At 36.8% G+C, this 25,336-nt stretch overlaps 1 protein-coding gene and 1 pseudogene across 1 annotated transcript in view; one reads left to right on the forward strand and one right to left on the reverse strand.

Annotated features, from left to right (window-relative positions):
- The window catches only part of LOC109064427, a 195,802-nt pseudogene that overhangs the window by 5,694 nt on the left and 164,772 nt on the right, over nucleotides 1–25,336 (forward strand).
- LOC109075252 (cryptochrome-1) overlaps nucleotides 8,531–25,336 on the reverse strand; it is a 198,361-nt gene continuing 181,555 nt past the window's right edge. The window contains 7 exon segments of the mRNA XM_042749334.1: nucleotides 8,531–9,236; nucleotides 9,322–9,432; nucleotides 9,507–9,604; nucleotides 11,400–11,560; nucleotides 11,627–11,767; nucleotides 12,133–12,303; nucleotides 13,466–13,606. Coding sequence (XP_042605268.1) covers nucleotides 9,064–9,236; nucleotides 9,322–9,432; nucleotides 9,507–9,604; nucleotides 11,400–11,560; nucleotides 11,627–11,767; nucleotides 12,133–12,303; nucleotides 13,466–13,606 — 996 coding nt within the window. The 3' untranslated portion in view covers nucleotides 8,531–9,063.

Below are 25,336 nucleotides of genomic sequence, written 5' to 3' on the forward strand. Positions count from 1 at the left end.
CATTATCTAAAATGTATTAAATTATATTTTAATTAAGTTTCTGATTGTTAAAATTTTATGTTAAAATCTTAATCCTTTTCAAATTATAAAGTTGTATTATGTTATTCAACAGTATATTAAAATATGTTTTAATTATGTTTTAATTAAAGTAATTTTTATATTAATTATATATTAATATATTACAAGTATATTGTAATATGTCTAATTTAAAACTTTTAAGATGTAATGTATAATATTTCTTGTTTAAAAGCTTTAAAAAATATTTTCTTATATATAAATCATAATCGAAACACTTTTAAAACGCTATTTTTTTAGATCCGAATCAAAGCGCTTCTAAAACGCTATTTTCTTAGATCTGGATCGGACCAATTTTAAAACGTTATGTTCTTAGATCTGGATTGAAACCCTTTTAAAACGCTATTATTTTAAAGCTATTTTCTTAGATCTGGATCGAACCAATTTTAAAACGCTATATTATTAGATCCGGATCGAACTAACTTTAAAACACTATTGTCTTAGATCCGGATCGAAACCCTTCTAAAACGCTATTTTCTTAGATCTGGATCGAACCAATTTTAAAACGCTATTTTCTTAGATCTGGATCGAACCAATTTTAAAACGCTATTTTCTTCGATCCGGATCGAAATACTTTTTAAATGCTATTTTCTTATATTGTGATGTGTATATAATCCCGTGATGCCGTCACAGGTGAAGAAGAACACAAGTCCGTCGATCTCTCTGTACGACAAGCTCTTATGGAGGGAGTTCTTCTACACGGCGGCCAGCAACAACCGCGCTTCGACCGCATGGAGGGAACCCCATCTGCATCCGCATCCCGTGGGACAGGAACCCCGAGGCGCTGGCCAAGTTGGCCGAGGCCAAGACTGGCTTCCCGTGGATCGACGCACCATCATGACCCAGCTGCGTCAGGAGGGCTGGATCCATCATCTGGCGCGGCACGCCGTGGCCTGCTTCCTGACGCGAGGAGATCTCTGGATCAGCTGGGAGGAGGGCATGAAGGTACAGCCCCAGGGCATGCTGGGTAGTACCCAGGATTCACATGTAGTCTGGATAACGTAATCAGATTCCAGTAGTAGATTTCTTCATGGATTACATGATTACACATTATTCACACGAATGCAATGAATGATCTATTAATTATAGTTTTTGATTATTTGTTATTTTTCTTTTTTTTATTTTATTTGCTTTCTAAATAACCTGCCGTTTATATACACAGCATAAACCCCCTACAGTTTGGGAAAGCTAGACCTAATATAGGTGTACCCCCAGAGCATGCTGGGGTAAGTGCGGTGTGTTTGTGGGTGTCCCGCAGTGTGTTCGAGGAGCTGCTGCTAGGACGCAGACTGGAGTGTGAACGCCGGCAGCTGGCTCTGTCACTCCTGCAGCTCCTTCTTCCAGCAGTTCTTCCACTGCTACTGTCCCGTGGGATTCGGACGCAGGATCGACCCCAACGGAGACTTCATCAGGTGGGCGTCCACACCGCTTCACTTCCTTCATCTGGATCCAGTGTGAATGCACAATTACACAAAGCAATTCCAATTAGCAATACTAACGATCATAACACATCAATCTAAGAATAATATCCATTTAAAATAAAATGGAATGTCTAAAATTTTTTATTATAATTTATATGTAATTAATGTCTGATTTCAGTTTATATATAATTAATATTTATGAAAATAAATAATTATAAAAATAAATTATATTACTTTAATAATTAATCAGATATCACCTATAGATTTAAAAATGTACATTAATTATATTAATAACATAGTAATTGTATAATTCATTTTAAATAATATATTGCAGCTTTTGAATAATACATAATACAAATATTATTTAATAATAAAATAATACAAACAATAAAAAGATATTAAATTATTAAAAGAAGAATTTTATGAAATCAAATAGAAATTAATAGGTAATAATATTAATTTATATCATTTATTTTAAATAATGCATATTATAGTTTTTAATAATACATATGTTTTTTTAGTATGAATTACTCATAATATGAGTTACATCCATGACATTAATAATTTAATTAAATGTTGCCTGTAAAATTGTGCCTGTAAAATGTTGGTAGCTAAATTACATTATTTATTTTTAGTGCTGTCAATTGATTAATCGCATCCAAAATAAAAGTTTTTGTTTACATATTACATAGTATGTTTATTATGTATATATAAATACACTCACATACAGTAAATATTTTGAAAATAAGTATTTACATGCATATATTTATATTCTATACTATATATAGATATATTTAACACAAACATAGTTTTCATGAATATATAGATGCATTTGTTTGTATATATATAAAAATAATAAATACATACAGTACACATACATATTATTTAAACAACAACGTTTATTTTGGATTTGATTAATCGTTTGCCAGCACTATTAATTTTAAATAATACGTATTATATTTTTTAGTAATACATGTCATTTTTCAGTATGAATTACTTTAATATTAGTTATGTCCAATACAGTGATTTTTTTAATCTCTAATATCACCTATAGAAATTAATTGTTAAATAAAATTAACACTGATACTAATTTTAAATGCGTGTAATAGATTGTAATATTACGTAATTTTTTGAATAAAACTTTAGTTATTAATATTCAATCAAACGTCATCTATAAAAGTCAGTAAATATTACGTTATTAATATTAAATATATATATATATATATATATAGATTTTAATAACATTTTTTTCATGTAATTTTTTTTTTTAACTTTAATTTGCTTTACTATAAACTGATAATTAGTAATTAGGTCATTAGTATATATTTCATTATATTTAATAGATGAACTTTATGGACCTTGAACATTTAATTTCCCAGAATGCTAATTTACACGTCACATGTCAGTTTCTTTGTCAATATTTGTTTATATGATGTTATTTTAAGACTTAATGGAAATTTTTATACCTGTTTTGATATGTTTGTTTTATTTCTAATCAACTAGCCACATGTATTCTGTATATCTGGTTTAGTGGAGGTTGTGATGAGTCGCTGTGGGTTGATTGCAGATGTTACTTACCTGTACTCCGAGACTTTTCCAGCCAAGTTCATCTATGACCCCTGGAACGCAACCGGACGAGGTGCAGCGCGCCGCCAAATGCGTGATCGGCGTGGATTACCCCAAACCCATGGTGAACCACGCCGAGGCCAGCCCGCCTGAACATCGAGAGGATGCGTGCAGATCTACCAGCAGCTCTCCCAGATACCGCGGACTCAGTAGAGCTTAGTTAGAGCTCACCGCTCTCATTACATTCTAGATTTAAAAGAATAGCAAAGTGCAATCCACAGCTATAATGATAACAAATCATTTATAATAATTATTTTTTAACAATAAAAACATTGACAGCCAACTTAAACAATCACGTTAGTTATCGCTGTAGTTAATGTTCTTGGTGTGAACGGGCCTTTATTTTCATTCATCGCTCAGGTCTTCTCGCAGCTGTTCCGTCCAACCACATTGAGGTCGTAGGTGTCAGTGAAGCCCAAGGAGCAGCGGCGCCACCTACACGCCGGAGGCCCCGGAGCGGCACTTCATCTCATCGTGAGTGTTTGAAATCATGCGTCGCGATCAAATAAGTGTGTTTGAAGGAAAACCAGTGAGTTTTAATGCTCTGTGTGTCCAGCAGGGGTCAGGAGAGAGCAGCCCGGACCGAGCGGAGCAAAACATCGCGGCGCAAAACACCTACACGCCCTCAGTGAGAACATGTCCTTTTTAGGGCTGTGCAATATTGACAAAAATAACATAGCGATATTTTCTGGGATTTTATCGATAACGATAATCAGATGATATTTTTCTGAATGTGTTAAGGACTGCCGTGGACAGCTGACTCCTAAAGTTTTTGATATTATTCATATTATGTGTGGAGGTCCGTTCACAATGATTAGAAATTAATCTGTTCCAAAAAATTAAAATAGATTTTTACCTTTCATGAGCATTTGTACCTTTTATAAAGGCTTTTTTTTTTTTTTTTTTTTTTTTTTTTGAGTGTGCATAGTTTTTTGAGTCAAATTCTTACATTTAATCAGTGAATTAGAATAACACATTTGTTACCAAACAAATTAAATCAGTATCAATAAAATCCATCTTTGCAGTGCAGAGGAAACACAGAAGCTGCATCTGAAGAGGCATTTAGATGTGTTTACACAACGTTTAATGCAGGACATACATGCAATTACAAATGCATAAGTAATGTTTTGATTAATCATAAAACACTGAATACTGTTATTTTAAATTAAGTAATAAAAATAAACTTTGAATGTGAAATTAAAAGCGCCAGTAGGTGGCAGCGAGTCACTGTTAATAAGTGAGTCATTGCGATTAAACCGAATCATTTAAATCTTTGATTCATTCAGAAACGAAACACCGTCATGTTGCTCAGAGATGCAAAACAGCATTGTGGCTGTGTTTGGAATTACTTTTGTAGTCGAAAAAGCGCAAAACAAGCAATATGTCTCATAATTAACTTTTACGTTATTACAATTACAATTACGTTAAAACAACAATTACGATATTATTGCAGACGATATATATCGCACACCCCTAGTACTATGGTTAATTTAATAACGTTTTATGAATGTTTGCGTAATTTTTTTTTTTTTTTTTTTTGTTTTTTTTAGTGCAGGGTACCGTAGATCTACATAAACCAAAGCGAGCTGTCTGTGGGAGAACGAGAGTTTGTTTTCCATCAAAAACCAGGTAGGGTTTATTGTGCGGGAAATACGTCACAGTGGTTTGCGAACAAAGTTTGATGTTGACTTCCTTCAGGGCGTCTGATTTGGCCGGTTGGGGGCGGGACTGGAAAGAGAGAAAGGGAGGCAGAAACACAGCAGTTGTGATGGTTGTTGATGACGGCTCCCCCCTCTCCTCTTCAGCGTTAAAAGCCCAAGATGACGAGGTTCGTAAAAAGTCGAAGCTATACAAAAGATGGGTGATCAATAATAATAGAATCATTCAGTTGTATTCATCTGTTTGTTTCAGAAGCGGCGGGAAGACGGGGGAGGGCGTGGCCTTCTCTTCCTAAGCTCCACCCACTGATGGATTCGCCAAAATGACCTCGCATGTTAAACACAAACATTCAGAGTGATCCGAAACAATTAAAGAGTTTGTCAAATTGTGGCGAAAATGTCGCTTTAAAAAAAAAAAAAATTTTAACATTTTTAGAAGTTTTATAATGTAAAATTCTAAAACGCACAATTGAATAAAACGTGATTAGTCCAAATATTTTTTTTATAAGTTGTATGTAATTTCTTTATTAATGAACTTTTAAAGAAACGGTCCTCTCGAATGAGTGTAACGAATATTCGTCAGCTTGAGCGAAAAAAAGCTAAATGTGTTATAAACTCCAGAATTAGATTAGCACATGTAGTTAACGAAAACGTGAACCAGAGCTCAAGTCTTAATCGTCAGCACATTTCTGTCACCAGTTGCGAAAAAAATGGACTCTCCGTTGTTTATATTCAAATTTGTGACGATGTGTTTGGCGTAAACGGACCTCAATATAGGAAAATACAAGTAATCGCAAACAGCCAAAGAAGAACACGCATTACGCCACATTTAACCAGATCCAGATTCACTCAGTATTACGTACGAACGGAAGAGTTTCCGCAGCGCTGCTCTGAACCGGACTCACCTGTACATACCTGCGTCTGTTTCCATGAGTCACAGGATCTCTGGGATGTGTTCGGGTCCAAACTACTGTAACTGTACCACAGATGAATGATTGTCTCCACTGTATAAACGACTGTATCTTGCTCCATGTTTCAGTGTGTTTGCACAGATAGCGTAGAATGTTCTCCAGGTGTTCGACGTCCTCGGTCTTCCATCGCTGTACGTTATATCCACCTGTCATCATCTCCATCTCCACTGTTTTGTATAAGAGAGCTGTATCTTATGAAGCTGTACATTTTTACTGCTTGTGTTTTCAGTTTTTCTACAAAGTATTAGTAGCTGTTTTGAATTTTAAAGATATAATTATATAAGTAGTCAACATTTGAAGTCAAAAAAGTTACTCAAAGTTGTCCTAAGACAAGAACGGGTCTTGTTTTGGTTTTGATCCACTTTAAATGTTGACTACTGTATATGTATAGTACCAGCATTTGTTTCTTAAGTCTGTGAGGTACTCCGCCAGCTAATAAAACATATTTAAAAACAATGAGAGTGTTTTGTTTTGTATTTCTGTCTAGTTATGAACCATTTTTTGTCTCTTAAATGAGTTAATCAGATAATACGCCGTTTTCACGTTAAATCCACACGTTAGGTGACTTTTAATCGTATATTTTAATTAGTTTTAGTCCTCAGTCCATGTGTTGTGATCGTGACTGCGCTCAGGTAAAGGTAAGATGTAATCAAAGCTAATTAAATATTTCTGTGTTCAGTTAGCTTAATTTTACAGCTGATAAAATAAATCGGCTAGCATAGCCTGCTCAAATTAGCCAGCTAAGCTAGATAGCGTGTTTAAGTTACAACTGACAGGTTTTAGTTAATAAGCTTAGCCTGCTCACAATTTTAGCTGGTTTAGCAGGCTAATCAGTTAGCATACTATCCTGCAAGTTGCTACGTGAATTGATCACTTAAGTAACCAGTAAGCTTGAAATAATAGTGCTTAAGTTCGTTTTATAGTTTAATTAGCCTGTTAAGTTTTTTACACAAAATCATTTCAAACCTTTACAGAATTTTGTGCTGTGTGAAATTTTCCTAAATCTTAAAAATGTTTGAATCATGATTGTTTCTCCGAGGGAAGCGTTAATAGAAATATGCCGCTATTAAAATTTAGTTTTTAATTGTTGATAAAAAAATGTTTAATTTTAATAGTTTAAAAAAAATGAACAAAATTCAAATTAATTTCAACTGAAATGTCACAAAAGTTTAGTTTAATTGACATTATTTTCCACATGGTTACATTAAAGATGTTTTGCTAACTTGCTAATCAAATTCTCTTCAGACTTTCCAACATATGATAGCCGAGCGTTATATAAGTTGCTTTGGCATTAAATTCTGAGCTAGAAGTTTGCCATGGTGTATTTTTTATATAAAAAAGTGATCAAACTGGAGTGAAATCATTGAAAACACTCTCCGCAGCATCTTTTACATGACTTTATTATATTAAAATAATAAACAATACAATTTCCAAACACACAATTTGACCATAACGTTTCAGAAGAAATCCGATGCTGTCGTTTAACATCACTGATAAATGTGTCTTTGGTCTCAGATCTGAGATGATTGGAGAAAAAACTATTTTACATTGAGATCAAACATCAAAAACCCACAGTATGACGTACAGAACTCTCTTTTGTGCAAATGTCTTGGGCGTGGATTGGTCGAAAACATGGTTGTATTTTATGAAACGCGTTATAGTTATTGTGTAGTTTTAGATAATAGGCAGTTGTGCTATATATGCAGTTAGAAACACCTTAATAGCGATCATAACCAGATGACGCTTTTAGTTTTTAGTCTTTCTGCAATCTTTATCTCCCTGTATGAAGTTGAATGAAGTTAAGACTGTCCATTAAATGAATACAAGAAAGAGTTTCCCTGAATGCGGTTGTTGCCTTGTTTTTTTTTTAAACATTATTTTTATTGGGTTAAATTCCGTATTTGCTGGCCTTTTTAACACTCACTCATATTGTCTTCCTACATAAATGTCATAAAATAATACTGAGATGTGCGTAATCAATCTTTTTTAATTTAACATTTTTTTTAAAAGAAGTAAAACTTATAAACACTGAGTATTTGATAATGTCTAAATATACAATGCAAAACATAATAAATAAATTAATACGCTATTGTGAACGCTAAAACTCTTTACAGCAACTAGAGTAGAGTTTAATAGATGTAGGCTATATTTATTAAACAGCGTACGAGCATCTAGAGATTAAACCATGCATTACATAGCAATTATTTTTCTGGCCACCAAACGCCTCTGATTTGCCTCTTTGCACTGGAATTTAAAAACATCTTCTCTATATTAACGCTAAATAATACGCTAATTTTAATATAAATAAACATATTAGATTTTTTTTTAATGCTGTCTCTTCATCACCCCCCAGAATTCCCCGAAGGGAACCTCATTAATATTCATGAGCTCGGCCTTCGCTGTAGTAGGATTGGCTAATTCGACTCTTATACGTCACAAGAGCTGGTTAGTCAAAACCACAAACACAACTTTAAACTGCTTCTTTTGAAGATAAAAAATACATAAAACCTCTAACTAGTGATTTTAATAAGTGTAATATGATTTTGGAGTTTTGTTTGAATTATTACTTTTAGTATGTCAAACATTTTATCCACAAACAAATCCAAGACAAAAAAAACTTTACTTACATTTAGTCATTTAGTAGATGCTTTTATCCGAAGCGACTTACAAATGAGAACAATAGAAGCAATCAGAATCAACAAAAGAGCAATGATACACAAGTGTTATAACAACACAGTACATATAGAAATGTTTTTTTAATTATATAATAAATAAAAAGAAATCAGATAGAATACAAAAAGAATAGATCAAGTTAGTGTTAGTATTTGTTTTACTTTTTTTAAACCGAAAAGTATCTCGAGAGTCTCAGAAATGAACAATAACACACGCTAGTTTATTAAAAGATCGAATTATTTTTTATTACTACACTAATTAATTAGAAACCTAATTTTACACGTTAAAATTATTTATATTTAAATGTCAGCTTTCCGGTGCAATCTCTCACTGTACTGAAAAACTGAAGAAATTATGTGTTATGAATATTATATATTTATTGTGTCAAAGCTCACTTCCAGTTGATTTATTTGATCTTTTGCATAACATACACATGTATTTAATGACTGAAAAAAGGAAGACTGTTGCATAAAATTCACCTCGTTTTCTTCTTCACAAACTCTGTTGAATGTAGAGAAATCTCTCATGAACAGAAAAACACACCAACAGAGTTCAAATGCCGTCTTCTGTTCAGAATAACATGATTTGCGGGTCGATGTGGATGAAGTAATACGGTGGTCTGATTGGGCAGTTCTAAAGTCACATGATCTCTCCGCTCAACTGCAGAGTCTCTGGCGTCCAGGGGCGGGACTTATGATCCGCGTCACCGCTGAAACGTTTGGACGTGCCGTGTTGCTCCGCCCCCTCCAGAAGCTCCTCCTCCTCCTGTAGCTCACGCTTAAGCCCCGCCTCCATCGGGTCATCTGCCACATCTGTTAGAAGATCAAACTATTTATGACACTTTGAAGGTGACATATTTGAATTCCACTTGAGAAAGTCGTAGGGTTTGCGCTTCACCTCGCGTGAGTTCGGCCGTGTTCTGCTGCTCGGTGCGCACCTGACGCATCAAACCCAGGTTCCTCTGACTGGCCTCTGTGTGGCACACCATGGGACGAGGATAGTCCTTACCTGCACACACACGGGACAGAACATATTAAACCGGTTCAGCGGTGGGTTAGAGAGGGTTTAGCATCCCTCCGTACCAATGATGCAGCCGGCGCTGAGCTGGACGTCTTCTGGTGCTTTCCACGGCTCGTAAATATACTGCGAGGGGAAGTTCTTCAGAACGGGCAGGTATTTCCTACAGATCAAAGGCAGGACGTCATGAATATTAAATGGTGGTGGGTGTGGCGTATTGAACACAATGTCATGAATATTATACGGTGGAGAGTGTGGCGAATTGAACACAATGTCATGAATATTAAACGGTGGTTTGGCGAATTGGAACACAATGTCATGAATATTAAACGGTGGCGGGTGTGGCGTATTGAACACAATGTCATGAATATTAAACGGTGGCGGGTGTGGCGAATTGAACACAATGTCATGAATATTAAACTTGGTGGGTGTGGGAATTGGAACCACAATGTCATGAGTATTAAACGGTGTGGGTGTGGCGAATTGGAACACAATCTCATGAATATTAAACGGTGTCATGAATATTAAACGGTGGTTTGGCGAATTGGAACACAATGTCATGAATATTAAACGGTGGTGGGTGTGGCGTATGGGGGCGGGGTATGGCGAATTGGAACACAATGTCATGAATATTAAACTTGGTGGGTGTGGCGAATTGAACACAATGTCATGAATATTAAACGGTGGTGGGTGTGGCGTATTGGAACACAATGTCATGAATATTAAACGTGGTGGGTGTGGCGAATTGGAACACAATGTCATGAATATTAAACGGTGGCGGGTGTGGCGAATTGGAACACAATGTCATGAATATTAAACGGTGGTGGGTGTGGCGAATGGTGGCGGGTATGGCGAATTGAACACAATGTCATGAATATTAAACGGTGGGGGTGTGGCGAATTGGAACACATGTCATGAATATTAAACTTGGTGGGTGGGGCGTATTGAACACAATGTCATGAAATATTAAAACGGTGGCGGTGTGTGGCGAATTGAACACAATGTCATGACGATATGGTTAAACTTGGTGGGTGTGGCGACTTGGAACACAATGTCATGGAGTACATAAACGGTGGTGGGTGTGGCGTTTTGGAACACAATGTCATAAATATTAAACGGTGGCGGGTGTGGCGAATTGGAACACAATGTCATGAATATTAAACGGTGGCGGGTTGTGGGCGAATGGAACACAATGTCATGAATATTAAACGGTGGGGGTGTGGCGAATGGTGGGGGCGGGTTATGGCGAATTGAACACAATGTCCATCGCGAATATTAAACGGTGGTGGGTGTGGCGGAATTGGAACACATGTGTCATGAATATTAAACTTGGTGGGTGTGTGGCGAATTGAACACAATGTCATGATTATTAAACGGTGTGAGAGTGTGGCGAATTGGAACCAATGTCATGAATATTAAACGGTGGCGGGTGTGGCGAATTGAACACAATGTCATGAATATTAAACTTGGTGGGTGTGGCGAATTGGAACACAATGTCATGAGTATTAAACGGTGGTGGGTGTGGCGTATTGAACACAATGTCATGAATATTAAACGGTGGTGTGTGTGGCGAATTGAACACAATGTCATGATTATTATTAGGTGGTGGTTGTTGTGTATTGGTATTGAATGTCATGATTTTTTGAATAGTTGGTGTGTGTTGTGTGTAATTGTTGGAACAAATTTTATTGATTTTTAATGTGGTAAGCGTGGAAGATCAAATTCAGAATTATGATCATAAATGTAAAACAGTGGTGTGGCGTGGCATATCAACACAAAACCTCATGAATAATAAATTGTGATAGCCGTGGCATATCGAAGGCAGATTAGCATAAATATAAATCACGTTGACATAAAAACGTAGTGGATTTTGGCAGTGTCAAAACGCAGAATGTCATGAATATTAGCAGAAGTGGGCGTGTTAAATCAAATCATTAAAGTGGCTTGTTCAATGATACCTCACATACTGTCCTTGAGGGTCAGTCCGACGACCGAAGCGCACGGGGCAGAAGATCAGAGGAGTCCTGGTGTATTTGTGGAAGAACGCGCTAGCGGATAACCACATCCAGTTCCCGGCGTTCACGCTATAGTCCGCGTCCAACAGGAGCTCCTCGAACACCTGAGAACTGACACAACTGAAGTACCTGCATGAAAGACTCAAACACACAAAAAAGACCCAAAGTACCTTCATGCCCTCCTCCCAGCTGATCCAGAAGATCTCTCGCGTAGGAAGCAGGCACACGGCGTGCCGCCGAGGTGGATGGATCCCAGCCTCCTGACGCAGCTGGGTCATGATGGCGTCGATCCACGGGAAGCCCGTCTGAGCCTGACGGATGGAGACCAGAGGATGTTACGACACGCTAGGGATGGGCGATATGGGCTTAACAATATATCACGATAAACTCCACATGCATCGCAGTAGTAATAGCAATGACGGCTCCAGGCTCATACACATTCCAGTTCCAGATTGTTGACGGAGCTCATCCTTTAGCAATAAACTCCTTCCGCGACAAAGTAGTCGCACAGAGATATGTGTAAAAATATAGTTTTTATCATTATTAACACGGGAAGACTAATTCTTATCGTGGGGAGAATTTTCACCGGGATAACGCCAACAATAAGATATCCCCCGTCCCTAACCAACACCACACAAAAACAGCAGGAAAGACTTTAAACATGCGGTTCTCTTACGGTTCTCCATTTCTCCAGAGCCTCTGGATCGTGGTACCAGTCGATCTGCAGACAAATAGGGTTCCCCTGCATCTTGGTGAAGTTCGGCGTTGCCGACGCGACGGTGTAGAAGAACTCGCGCCACAGAACCTGACCCTGGAGAGACACGGGCGGCAGCGAGTGGTTCTTCGACTGCGGATGAAGAACGTCAGAGAGACAACGTTAATGTTTAACAAAAGGTCAGGTGAGTTTGCAGAAAATTGGATAAAAAGAATGCAAAATAATTCCCAAGTAGTGAATTAAAAACACAACGCAATGATACTACTGTATAAAATTAAATAAAACGACTCGTAATGATAACGTTTTTTAAAATTATTTTCAAACAGTACGCTAGTATTTCTTTGTAGTAGCCACAGGCACTCATTTTAGCTAAATGAAAACTTTACGAAAAGTGCTTAATTTACATATTATTAGTTTTTATTCACCAATGAAAAAACTATAATAAAACAGTTTCAATTCATTAAAAGTTGACTATTTCCCTTAATATTTGTGTTGTGTGCTTAATGATAATGTGCGAGTATTTGTTCATTAGCATTAGCAACATGCTAAACATTAGCCTTACTGGAATTAACTTTGTGGGTTAATTATAAATTTACTGCCAAGTATCAAAAAAAAAGCTCTAAGTAAAAACAATACACTATTTCACACATATGTGCATATTATGTGTTTATTAGTGTCGTTAGCTTAGCAACATGCTAACATCAGTTGGCTGAAATTAACCCTGAAGGCGGAATATAATATATACTGGGAAAGTTTTAATGAAATATCTATTAAATACACTACCTAACGCAAAATCTGTGTATTTGTGTTTATGAACAGTTTGTTAGCTTAGCAACATGCTAACACCAGTTGGTTGGAATCAGCCTTGAGGTCTAAATTATACATATACAAAGTTTTCAATAAAATATAGTATTAACCGAACTCGTTAAAAATAGACTACCTTCGCACAAAATCGTTGTATTTTTGTTGTGATTAACGTTGTTAGCTTAGCCACATGCTAACAATCAGTCGGCTGGAATAAACTGTAAGGGCTGATTATACACTTCAAAGTTTTCAATTAAATATGATAGTAATGCATAAAAATACGCTACTAGGGGCACCCAAAATCGTTGTGTTTTTGATTAACGTTGTTAGCTTAGCAACACGCTAACATCAGTCTCTACTGGAATCAGCTGTAACAGAAGAATCTCTCACGGATTCTCTCTCGTTCTGTTCGTGTGTTTGTACAGAGCTGCTCTCGTGGAGCGTGTTGCTCCGGTGTAGTTAGCATGCTGTGTGTGTAGCGTGCGCTGACCTGCGCGCAGACGCTGCGGAGGCGGTGGTAGAAGGTGCGGACTGACAGGCAGCCCAGACTCAGGTACGGACTGAGGCCCGTGGTGCTGGGCAGCAGAGAGTTCGGAACCGTCCGCGCTTTGGAGAAGTTCGCCACCCATCCCTGCACACACAGGAAATCTCACACATCATCACACGCTAGCGCCGCTTCACGCCTCAAACACCAATCAGATTCATTCACTGACGGTTTCATTCATGTAAGTCTTTGTTCCCGTGTGACACACTGTAGCATTATTTTTGTTGATTTGTTTATTATTTGTTTATTTTTTTTTTATTTCAGTCAGTTGCCAAGGCAACATTTCTAAATTTCATTAAATTTTTTTTTTTTTTTTTTTTACGTGCTGTCAAATGATTAATCCGGATTAATCGTATTCAAAATCTGCCAAAAGTTGTCTTGGTTGTCACCCCCATTTTTTAAAAATAGCATTAAAGTGCACATATCCAAACTAAATTGCTGTATTGTATGAACGCTTTGGAATATAAACCTAAGGTTGGTCGCTCTTTTTAAAGAAGAAAATAAGCCAGAGGTTTGTGGCAAAGTGGAATTAAAAAAAAAAAAAAAATAATAGCAAGCTAGCTTTGAAAGCAAGATCCCACCCTCCAGACTTTCAAACAGCAGAAAAAAAAATGTTTTTGAACCAAATCAAGTTTTTAATCTAATATTTATATTTAATTTCACCTTTCAGTTATTGGTAGTTGTTTTCAATAGTCTTAGTACTTAAATTTAAACTTATTTTATTTCAATTATAAAGTTTTTCAGTTTTTCATCTAATATTTCTATTTTATTTAAACTTTATTTTGATAAGCGACGATGGTTTTTTAATAGTTTGAGTTAAGAAGGAACAATAACTGCATATAACACAACTGATTTAAAATATTTTCTATATATTTTTTAGTTAACAATACCACCTATCTGATGCAGCTTAAATATATAAGTGCTTTCCGTAATATTTATATTTTAACTTTATTTCAGACTTTAACTTAGCTTCAATCATCATAAAGTACTAATCTATAAGACAACTATATTAATTTACGCAACTACTTCATTAACTAACAGTGGACTGCACCTGCCTTTTTCCAGTCGTTCAAAGACTGAAGCACCAAGAAAAACCCTCCCTTCATTGACCCTATAGACTCGAGTGAAGGGAATGAGTCATGGTCGGAACAGTAATCAGACTGCTTGCATGAAAAAAGATTCAGAGTCACGGAGATCGAATGCAGACCTGACTCTGGAAAGTGTTTGTGGCGGTCAGCCTCTGGAGCGCATGCGTTTGTCTCTACCGCCCGGGCCACAAAGACCTCACGAATCAGTCAAGCTCCAGACCCAGATCAGCCGGAAACGGGCCTCTGTACGTCTGCTGCCGTGAAGCGGCTCCGCAGGGGGCGAGCATCTCCTGCACACACACAAACCTCACAGAATCACTCACAATGAGTGAGGTGCCCTCCGGCCTGTGTCGGCCCGAGTCGGTCCAGCCAGTGCCCACACACACACACACAGACGGCTCCTTCCACAGGAAGTCCTCACCGCACTGACGTCCCGCACCGGTTCCTCCGTTCACCCACCCCAAAACAGACAAAACCTGCAGGAACTTCTATGTGAGCGTGACGGAATGAGACTGCGCCCCGCATTGGTTGGCCTTCACGATCCTCGGAGAGAAGAAACAAACACACTCATTACAGTCCTTCAGGAACATCTGACTTCACACCAAGATAGACTCTTACTGTACTTGTTTACTTTCTTTAAACCATAGTTCTCACTACTAACGTATTGCCTTTTTTAGTTATACGCCTGTGTTTAAACTCCTGTTTACGTACTAGACGAGAGCGACTATCAGACTTGCTAGGCCCGATGTGATACAGCCACAAGTGAGTCTCGACAGTTTCATGAAAAATATCTATCTAATTCAGAAACTTACATTTCACGTGTTAAGTGGGGTGCAAACGGTGAGAAAAAAAAACGGGGTGAAAGTCGTGATATTATTCACTACTACACACACCCACATGTAAGCACTGATTCTCACCACTGTGGCCTCGGTAAAAATAGCGGATAGATCACTGATAACTCAAAATCTCGGGGGATTTAATTGGTACCATAAAAAAGAATAAATAAGTCACTAGTAGGGGGAAAGGTCTCTTTGCGGGTGATAGAAGTACCCTTTCAGTCACTTCAACTCATGCGTCACAGCTTATTTTTAGTGTTAGAGTTGCCAAAAGGACAAGTATTGATCTACCTTTTTAATAAAGGTATGCTTTTTATTACGTTGTTCGTGATAACTAGAAGGGATACTTAGTACTATTGCTCCTATGATTTAACGGTAAAGGAGAATTATTTGAGTCCCCTTTCAAAAACAGTTTTACGCCTAACTCTAACGGTAAGTAGGACTACAGTAGGGGCGAATCAACATAAAAAACACATGAGCCCATGAATTTTACAAATATGATCATGGGTCATGGATACTGGATGTAAAATTAGGGTGTAAGGAAGAGTGAGAAGGTTCCGCTTAATAGTAAATGGAGTGGGTAGTGGTACAACAATTGCGGCACTTCAATAGCCACTACAAGATTAGGTTCGAGACGGGAGTGTGTCACACCGTTTCTAACTTTAAAATAGATAATCAAGAGATTAAAACAGCGGACGGAAGATCATCTGCAGTATATGTAATCTTTAATTTGCCGCTAGCTGCGGTGTATTATTAGTTACCTTGAGGAAGGATAGTGGCACATAAGGTGAAATGTGTGATATCAGTTTTAATAGAAGATATGAGTAGTGGTGTCTAGAAAATATGTCACTACATCTGTACTTAAACTCGTGAGTATAAAATCACGGTTAGTTTGAAGTCCGAGGAAAGACGAGCCATATTCCACGAAAATAGATGTAACTTCATCAGTTTAGTAGGGAAGTTTTTTCTCTTAAAATATTACTATACCTTGTTTACAGGACGATAAAGTCCGGTTAATTAATTAAGAATTTTAAGTTAACTAGTTTAAAAGTAATGTACAGTACTTCAGTCTTAGACGATTTCAGTTAGTTAGGATGCACCAACACATTTGTAACTTTCAGTGTCAAGTTTGGGGAATCTATAATTTAATATTTTAACAACAGAGAAGCTAAAAACTAAATGTAAATTTTCTACTTATTAGACTATGTGTATTTTAATAACACTGACACCTACCCCAACCCAAACGCGGTCCCCCTTAGCAATAACCGAACAAGAACCCAGTAAATTGATTGGAGTACAGTGTGTGACGAAACCACGCTCCATTAAGGCCAAAGCCCAGCTATAAGCACCCCATTTAGACCTAACACGCGAGTCGCACCATCTACCCCACATCAGTAACCCTACACCGTGGTTGCAGTGTAAACACACTGCTGTTCGACTACGAGTTCCGCAGCGCCTGTGGCCCGGCGTTGTATTTCCCGCTCCAGATGACACGGCATGCATAATACGGCTCCACCTCCGTGTCGTAAGCAGCTGATCTGTTGTGACGCCCCACCGGGTCACGACTGTCGATTCAAGCACACTGTGCCTGCCTGTCGTATGACCCGCGCAAGGAAGTAGAGCCGCAGAAGCCCAGCGCCCGCAGGAGATCGGCGGGTCTAGAGTCCTCCAGACTCTGCAGGATGAAACGCGCCCAGCGTAACGGGCCCAATCCCATCAGCCCCTCCCAGGAACGTGCGGTCCAGGACATAGACGGGGAAAAAAGCGCGGCGGAGCACGCCAGCGCCCCCAGCAGGGTGGGGTTTATCGTGCAGCCGCAGGCCCTTACGGAAAAGAGGATGGATGGTGCTGTTGACTCATGGCCGACTGAATTCACGATCCGAAACACTTTCAGTCTGGAACAGAATAATGTCACACCAAAATGTTATTGATTCCAGATGCTCTTACCTTCCTGATGATGTCCAAAACATGGTATTATCATGGGCAAACGTTTTATAAATATATATTAAAAAATCTGTACAAAACAACAACACAACAAAAAAAAAACATGGCATTTCAATGCTTTTATGGTCCCCAACAATGTATTAACCGTGGTAAATAAAAAAAAAACAAAAAAAAAACAAACCTGAGCAGATAAGGTCCTAAAACATGATGGTATTATCAGGGCAAAAGTTTATTTGTATAAAATACCTTAAAAATACGATACAACAAACAAAAACATGACATTTCAATCATGTTATCGGTCCAAAAAAATTGTATTACCATGGTACACATGTAAAAAAAAAAAAAAAAAAAAAACCTTGCCAATACATACATTACAAAACATGGTATCTCATGTGCACAGTTATTTAAAAAATACTTTAAAAACAATTTACCAAAAATAAACCACAAAACATGGCATTTCAATCATTTATGGTTCCAAAACATTGTATTAATTCGTGGTAACTAAACATAAAGAACATGGCAAATCCATTAACGATAATCCAAACATGTGTATTAGTCATGACAAAAATGATTTTCAAAAATACTTACCCAATCGTACAAAAAAATAACAAACAACCCACAAAAAACCTGCCATGTTCAATCATGTTATGCTCCAAAACTTGTATTCCATTAAGACAATAAAAAAAAACATGGTGGTTTTCTCATGATAGGACATCAGAAACTGGTCGACATTTATGTAAGGTCCAAACATGGTATTAAATCATGATAATGACAAAAAGTGCCTGCATTTCAATCATGCGATATTATGGTTCAAAAATACGAGTAGAATTAAAATATAGCATAAATAAACACATAATAAAATAAAACATGGCACTTCAATTGGGATATGATCCATAACATATTATTGACAGAGTAAATGTCAAAAAACATACTGCATTACTCACATGATAAGGTCCAAAAAATGGTGTCATCATGGTAGGTGTCAAAAAATAACTGTTATAAAAACAAGTAGCAGCATCTCAATCATGTTATGGTCCAAAACATTGTATTACCATGATAGAATTAAAAAACAAAGCAAAATATGGCCAATACATTAATCGCGATGCCCAAAAACATGTATAGTTTGATTACTTATTTATGATCCAAAATTACGGCATTTCAACTGGCGATTCTGATCCAAAACACTGTGAGTAATTAGATAAATTATCAAAAACATGGTATTTTCATCATGATAAGGTCTAAAACATTGCATCAAAAAACTTTATCAAAAAACACGTATTATTGTCCAAAACATGGTATTACCATGATGAGGGGTAAAAAATAGCATTAACATCAGTAGATATAAATATAAAAGACCATTATATTGTCATTGGCCAGATGCAAAAAACATGGCATTCCATCATGATAATGTCTAAAATATTGTATTATGATAAATGGTATTAAAACATTACATTAGCAATCGAAGGACTTATCCAAATACATGAGAAAACAGTGCAAATAAAGTGCATAAAATAAGATTCTGGTCTCTATAATATATCATTAATATATATTAATGATAGAAATATGTAGATTGTGGTTAATTAATTTCAATGAAACAGCACTTTTATTTCGAAGAGTTATCACATAAACATGTAAACAAGTGATATTCCGACACATATCGACACTTAAAACGGATGTTTTAACTTTCACCACTCCAGATCGCCTCAGGCAGCATCCATTAGACACTTCAACCAATCTCTAAAAAGACAGAACACGACCTGTCTGTTTCCAACATAATTACCGATAATAACTAGCACAATTATTAGCCGATCACAACGTGGAAGGAAGCGCATTGAGCGAGCTAACAACCCCCATCTGACCTGATCCCGCCCCTCCTCACAGCCTATTGGACGACCGCATCCATATGATACTGGAATCCCGCTTGCGATTGGTCGCTCTCGTACAGGCACGCGGTCCTCGGCCTGTGATTGGACGCTGCGACTGTAGCTCAAATGTAAAGCGCCCGGCGTTCTCCATGTTTACAAACGTGAAATTGAATTCGTCAGTAAATACATATATTTATAAACAGTGACGTGTGAGCGAGCGATCTGAAGGGGCAAAAATCGGCATCGCGCGGAACGACGCGAGTGACCCGCGAGTTTCCAGCGCCTGCTTTAGCGCGTTTATAAAGGTTCAACTACCGAATGTAGGTCAAACCCAGCCCCTCTAGTGGACACGGACCACTCAGAAACATGTTTAGACTCTGACCGCTAGATGGAGCCAACCCGGCAAAACCTTCTTACGTTTTGCCACAGATCACGTTCCAATTATTTAACATGGAAATACATGTTTTTTTTTTCTAAAACAAAATACAATAAATAAATACATTTTAATACCCCTTTTTAAGTTGTTAAGAAATATATGTCTTTAATATAATAAATAAATATTCCTAAATTACGTTTTCTATTTTTCTTTATATTTGATTATCTCTTTTCTCTAAAGGTTTTCGTCATTTTACGGAAAAAAATGCAATAAAAAATTCATCATGAAAAAAATCATTAACCAATGAACCAGGGGCAAAGAAAAACTCAAATATAACCTAAATAAAGGATACAAAATGTTAATTAATAATAATAATAATAATAATAATAATATGTAATAATAATAATAATAATAATCAAGTAAGTAAATGCAAAAAGCTGGAAAAGTATATATATATATATATATATAAACCATATAGACTATATATATATATATATATATATATATATATATATATATATATATATATGTATATATATATATATATAAAGAAGAAACACCGCTTATGCTGACGCGGGGCGCGAATCGTAGTCCGGTGTGGGCGTAGGCACAGGGGTCAGTGCTCGAGCTGAGACCCCCGCCCCCGCCTCGGACATCGCGTTCAAAAGCTCAATACACGGCACGAGCGGTCAGTCAGAGTCTGAGGTGATGTGTTGAATCTGTGTTATGGTAGGTTGTGACGCCGTGTGTGTGAAGCAGAGGAGAGCAGATAGAGCAGCAATGTCTAAAAAAGGTGAAGCGGGATAACTCAGCGGGCGTCGTCAAAGCAGGTCAAATACACACAGGGTCACGACAGTGAGGATCGGCACAGCGGGCGCAGCCCAGGCGCGGCGCGCGTACCATAAAATCTGGGCATCCTCAGGAAGTAACAGATGATTTGTGGTTATCTATCCAAAACATATCGGGAATGGATAGTGCGGCGTTAATATATAGAATTATCATGATTATTCTTTTTTTATTTAACGGTTTTTATGTTGAATAGACCTTTTTAGTGTGTAATTTAGCTTTTGGTGTCATGTGCTCTTAAGTTGATTAAAGTCACTTTTTGCTTGCATCTGGGCCCCTTGATCGAGTTAAAACAAACACACACACACACCACACACCTAAACGCAAGCACACACACACACACACAAACACACACAAACACACGCAAACACAGTAAGTTTCTGTTTGAGACTTTTTCTTCAGTCATGACAGATACCACATTCTTCAGTTGTAGAAGTGAGACTTAAGACAGAATCTGGTTTACACACACACTCTTTTGCACACACTCTCACGTTCTGTCTCACAGGCTCATTGCAATGCTCCTTGACAATTTATTATGTTTGTTTAGACTTTCGCATTTCCTGTTGAGAAATGGCATGATTCAGTCAATTTGAAAATTTCCCAGCACAGAGATGAACTGATCTCCAATCTGTGTGTGTGTGTGTGTGTCTCTTTCAGGGGAGACGGATCAAGTGAAGAAGTTTGTATATTTTCACTTTGGGAGAAACTCCATTGAGTCACACACACATCTGACAGGAAATAATACATAATCACTGAGGAATGCTTTCATTTTTAATACTTGTTTTTAATTAATAATAATATTGTGTGTGTGTGTATATGTATGTATTTACATATATACACACCTAACCCTAATTTTTATTAATTAAATAAAATTATGATATATTCTTTAAATATATAACGTATTTTATTTATTTATGAGTATTAAATGTTAAATAACAAATATATAAATATATAAAAAATCCATTGGAGGTAAAAAAAAACACACATAAGGTTAAAATTATAATGGAATTTCAGTTTTCAATGGAATTATTTTTATATAGTTATATGAAAACTCTAACCTGTAAATAATAAAACATATGAATGTACAATATGTATTTTAATATTTATTGAATATTAATTATGAAATATTTAAGAACAAAAATATTCTTTTATAATAAAAATAAATTTCAATTTTATAAAATATATGTATATAAATATACATACACTTAAAAAAAAACACTATATATAAATATATAGTTGTAATTTAATTTGTGCATGTCATTTTTTGTATGGTCCATAAATTTGTATATTTAATAAAACAGTATGTTTTAATATATATCATACTTAATTAAAATATAATTATAATAATTAAATGTAATTAATATATTTATGTTTATATATTTATATGTTTTTCAGTAATACTAAATAAAGATTTTTATCAAATATTCACCTTTTTTGCATTTTTAAATATTATTTAAATTGAATAAACATCTAGAAAATGTGCATTTCGTTGTGATTTTAATCTTGGGCGGTGTTATGCAGAGGAGCCCTGCGTCGAGAGCGCCGACGGCTTTGAGTCTGTGTTTCTGATGAAGGTCAGGGCACCAACATAATGCCATGCACCTCTGAATTAAAACATTTGTGTATTAAATAAAGAGCTGTTATTGAGCTGGTTCTCTGTCTGTGATGTCAGCAGATGCTCCAGCGTTGTTTCCTCTGAGGTTTCTCAGCACAAAAGCGTGTCTGTGATCATCTCTCACCTCATTGTTCCCCACTGTGGTTTGGCAGTGGAGAGTTTCTCAGAAGAGTCTGTCGTTAAATGTCACACGTGTGTGTGTGTTCAGAGCGCAGCTCCTCAGATCCCGGCGTGTATTCGGCCGCATTCCCCGCAGGACGACTCACTTCGGGTCAGCTTTCTTCTTCGAAAGTATCTGCTGGGTGGTCAGTCTGGAGGAAGAAGAGAAAACGAGGAAGGTTACGAGCCCCACATCACATACCAGTTCTGGCTAGTCAGTATACCATTGCACACACACACACACACACACACTGTCGTTGTTTTGAATAGTGGAACATTCCAGGGGTGCAATGCCTATACTGCACAACCAGGCTAAAAGCTTTTACCACACTCTAACCCTACCCTTGAGCAGGAAACTTTGTGCATTTTACTCTCTCAAATAAATCAAAACACACAAAACACACAGCCACACACTCATGCAAACACAGAGATTATTAATATTGACATTATCATATCACGGTATCATTTGCCTTCTCTCTCTCTTCTCTCATATATTCATAAATATTTACAATTCATAAAATATTCATAAATATTTGCACGGCAATTATATGTTTTATATTTACCAGCAAATATCATCTTTATCGAGGCAGCTATGAAAGGTTTATAAAGTACTGAGTGTATTGTGTGTGTGTGTGCAGCGTGAGGTGATAGGATCGCCTGCAGCGCGAGGAAGGGAGAGGCGCATGAAGGCCGCCACCTCTTCTGCTTTCCAGAGGCATCAACTGGGCTCCTTTGACCGACACTAGAGGTGCACACACACACCTCATCCGGTGATTGGTGACACTTTCACCTGCAACCACACACACGCATCATTTCCAGTTGTGCACACTGAAGCTGATGGAAACAGCAGACGCACACAGGAGCTGACTCTGATTTCCGTTAGTGATTTCAACAAAACAAAACTGATAGAGACAAGCATTAACTCATTAACACAGCAGATATGAAGAATCATAAATCACTCAAGGACAAAACAACAAACTTTCTCTGTGAATCTCTGACGGACTCTCTGAATGAGTCTCTGAATCAATCTCTGACTAAATGTCTCTGAAATGTCTCTTGGTTAATTTTTTATCTGACTCTCTGAGTGAATCTCTGACTGACTCAGAGTGAATCTCTGAATGACTCTCTGAAGAGTCCTCTGAGTGCCAATCTCTGATGACAATCTGAGGTGGCTGACTGACTCTGAGTTGAATCTCTGACTGACTCTGAGGACTCTGACTTGAATGATCGACTCCTGACCCTCGGAGTGAACCCTCTGCTGATGGACTACTTTGTGGCGTGAAGCCTCTGACTGCACGCTGCAGTAATCTCTGGGACTGACTCTGAGTGAAGCTTGATGGCTAGACTCCTGAGTAGATATTCTCTGACTGACTCTCTGGACTGAGTGGAATCCTTGACGCGGACACTCTGAGTGATCTCTGGCGTGCGTCTTACAGATGTTCTCTGCGGTCGTTTGTTTCTGAAGTGAAAGGTGCAGCAGGTGGTCACTGCTGAAGATCGGGAGCTCTTGACGTGTGTTGGTTGTAACGAGGTGATGGTTGACTCTCTGCAGGCGCGAGACGTTCTCGGTTCGTCTGAATGAGAAGTGGACAGGCACTAGAACGATAAAGAGGGAAAGGACTTTTCGAGGAGAATGGACTGGTTGAGACACTCTCACTCCACTGTCAATGCACAAATGCAGCCACATCATTCAGAGATAACAACACCTCAATAATATAACTAACGTATTGTTTATGTAGTTACATGGGAGTTATGTTTAATATGTCCGTGTGAGTATTTAGTAATTATAATGATTCAAGATAAAATATTTGTAATTGATCTTTTTTTAATAATTACAATGTTAGTCATGTGTTTTAAATAAAGTTTAATTAGAATATTTATTCTTATTATAATAATTATTACATTTGAAATGTTTTGTAATACTTAAAAATATCACAGTTTAAAAAACACTAAATATGTCATTAATATGATTTTACATACATTAAATATTCTAGTTTATAGTAATTATAATGATAAAAAAGATTTAAAGGTTTATAATGAAAGAATATTTTCATCAAATAATAATTTTAACTGTTTTTTTAACATTTTTAATTAGAAAATGTATACTTGATATGAAATATTTCAGAATATTTAAACTACTAAATGTTTAAGAATATTGAATATATTACATTTAATGTTTTTATTAACTAAACTGAACGCGTATTTGTAATTGTTTTTTTTATACAATACCTAGCATTTAAATGTTTGATAATAGAAATTATTGAAAAGATTGAAAAGAAATTAAATATTTATAATGAAAACGGTTTAACCTTTTTCTTTTATGTAAAATATAACACATTAAGAACTAATTGAATATGACTAGTCTATATATATCTATCGATATCTATATATATATATATATAGATAATATATAGGATATATGACATGAAATATTTGTAATGGAAAACATTTTTCATAGTAGAATTATAATGTTGATAATTTGTTCTTAATATTTAATACAGTTTGTTCAAATACAAAATAAATATTCAACACTACTAATATTATAATGATTACCATGCATAGTTTCGAATATTTATTAACATATTTGATATATATGTATTAAATATAATATTTAGTTTTTACAATGACTGGAAATAAAGAAAAAGTGTTTATAACGAAAACATAATTTTAATGTTTTTAGCCGGCCGGCCGCGGCGCTCGTGTTCCGGAGGCGTACTGCATCATCAGCCATGTGGCGTGTTTCGGACTCTTCTCAAAGGTGAGGACACACACACACACACACACACACACACACACACTCTCACTTATAAATAATAAAATGAAAAATATTTCTTTCTCTGTGAGGACACTCACTCTTACGCGGATACTCTTGTGCACACACTCTCACACACACTCTGACATGCACTCTTACCCTCACACACACACATTCACTCTTTCTTACACTCACAAACACACTCACTCTATCTTGCACACTCTTGCGTGCACACTCTTATGCACACTCACACACTCTTGCGCAAACACTCTTGCGTGCACACACACTTTCACACACACACACACACACACACACACACACACACACACACTCTTA

Source organism: Cyprinus carpio, chromosome B22, assembly GCF_018340385.1.
Source record: "Cyprinus carpio isolate SPL01 chromosome B22, ASM1834038v1, whole genome shotgun sequence".
NCBI classification, from domain to species: Eukaryota; Metazoa; Chordata; class Actinopteri; order Cypriniformes; family Cyprinidae; genus Cyprinus; species Cyprinus carpio.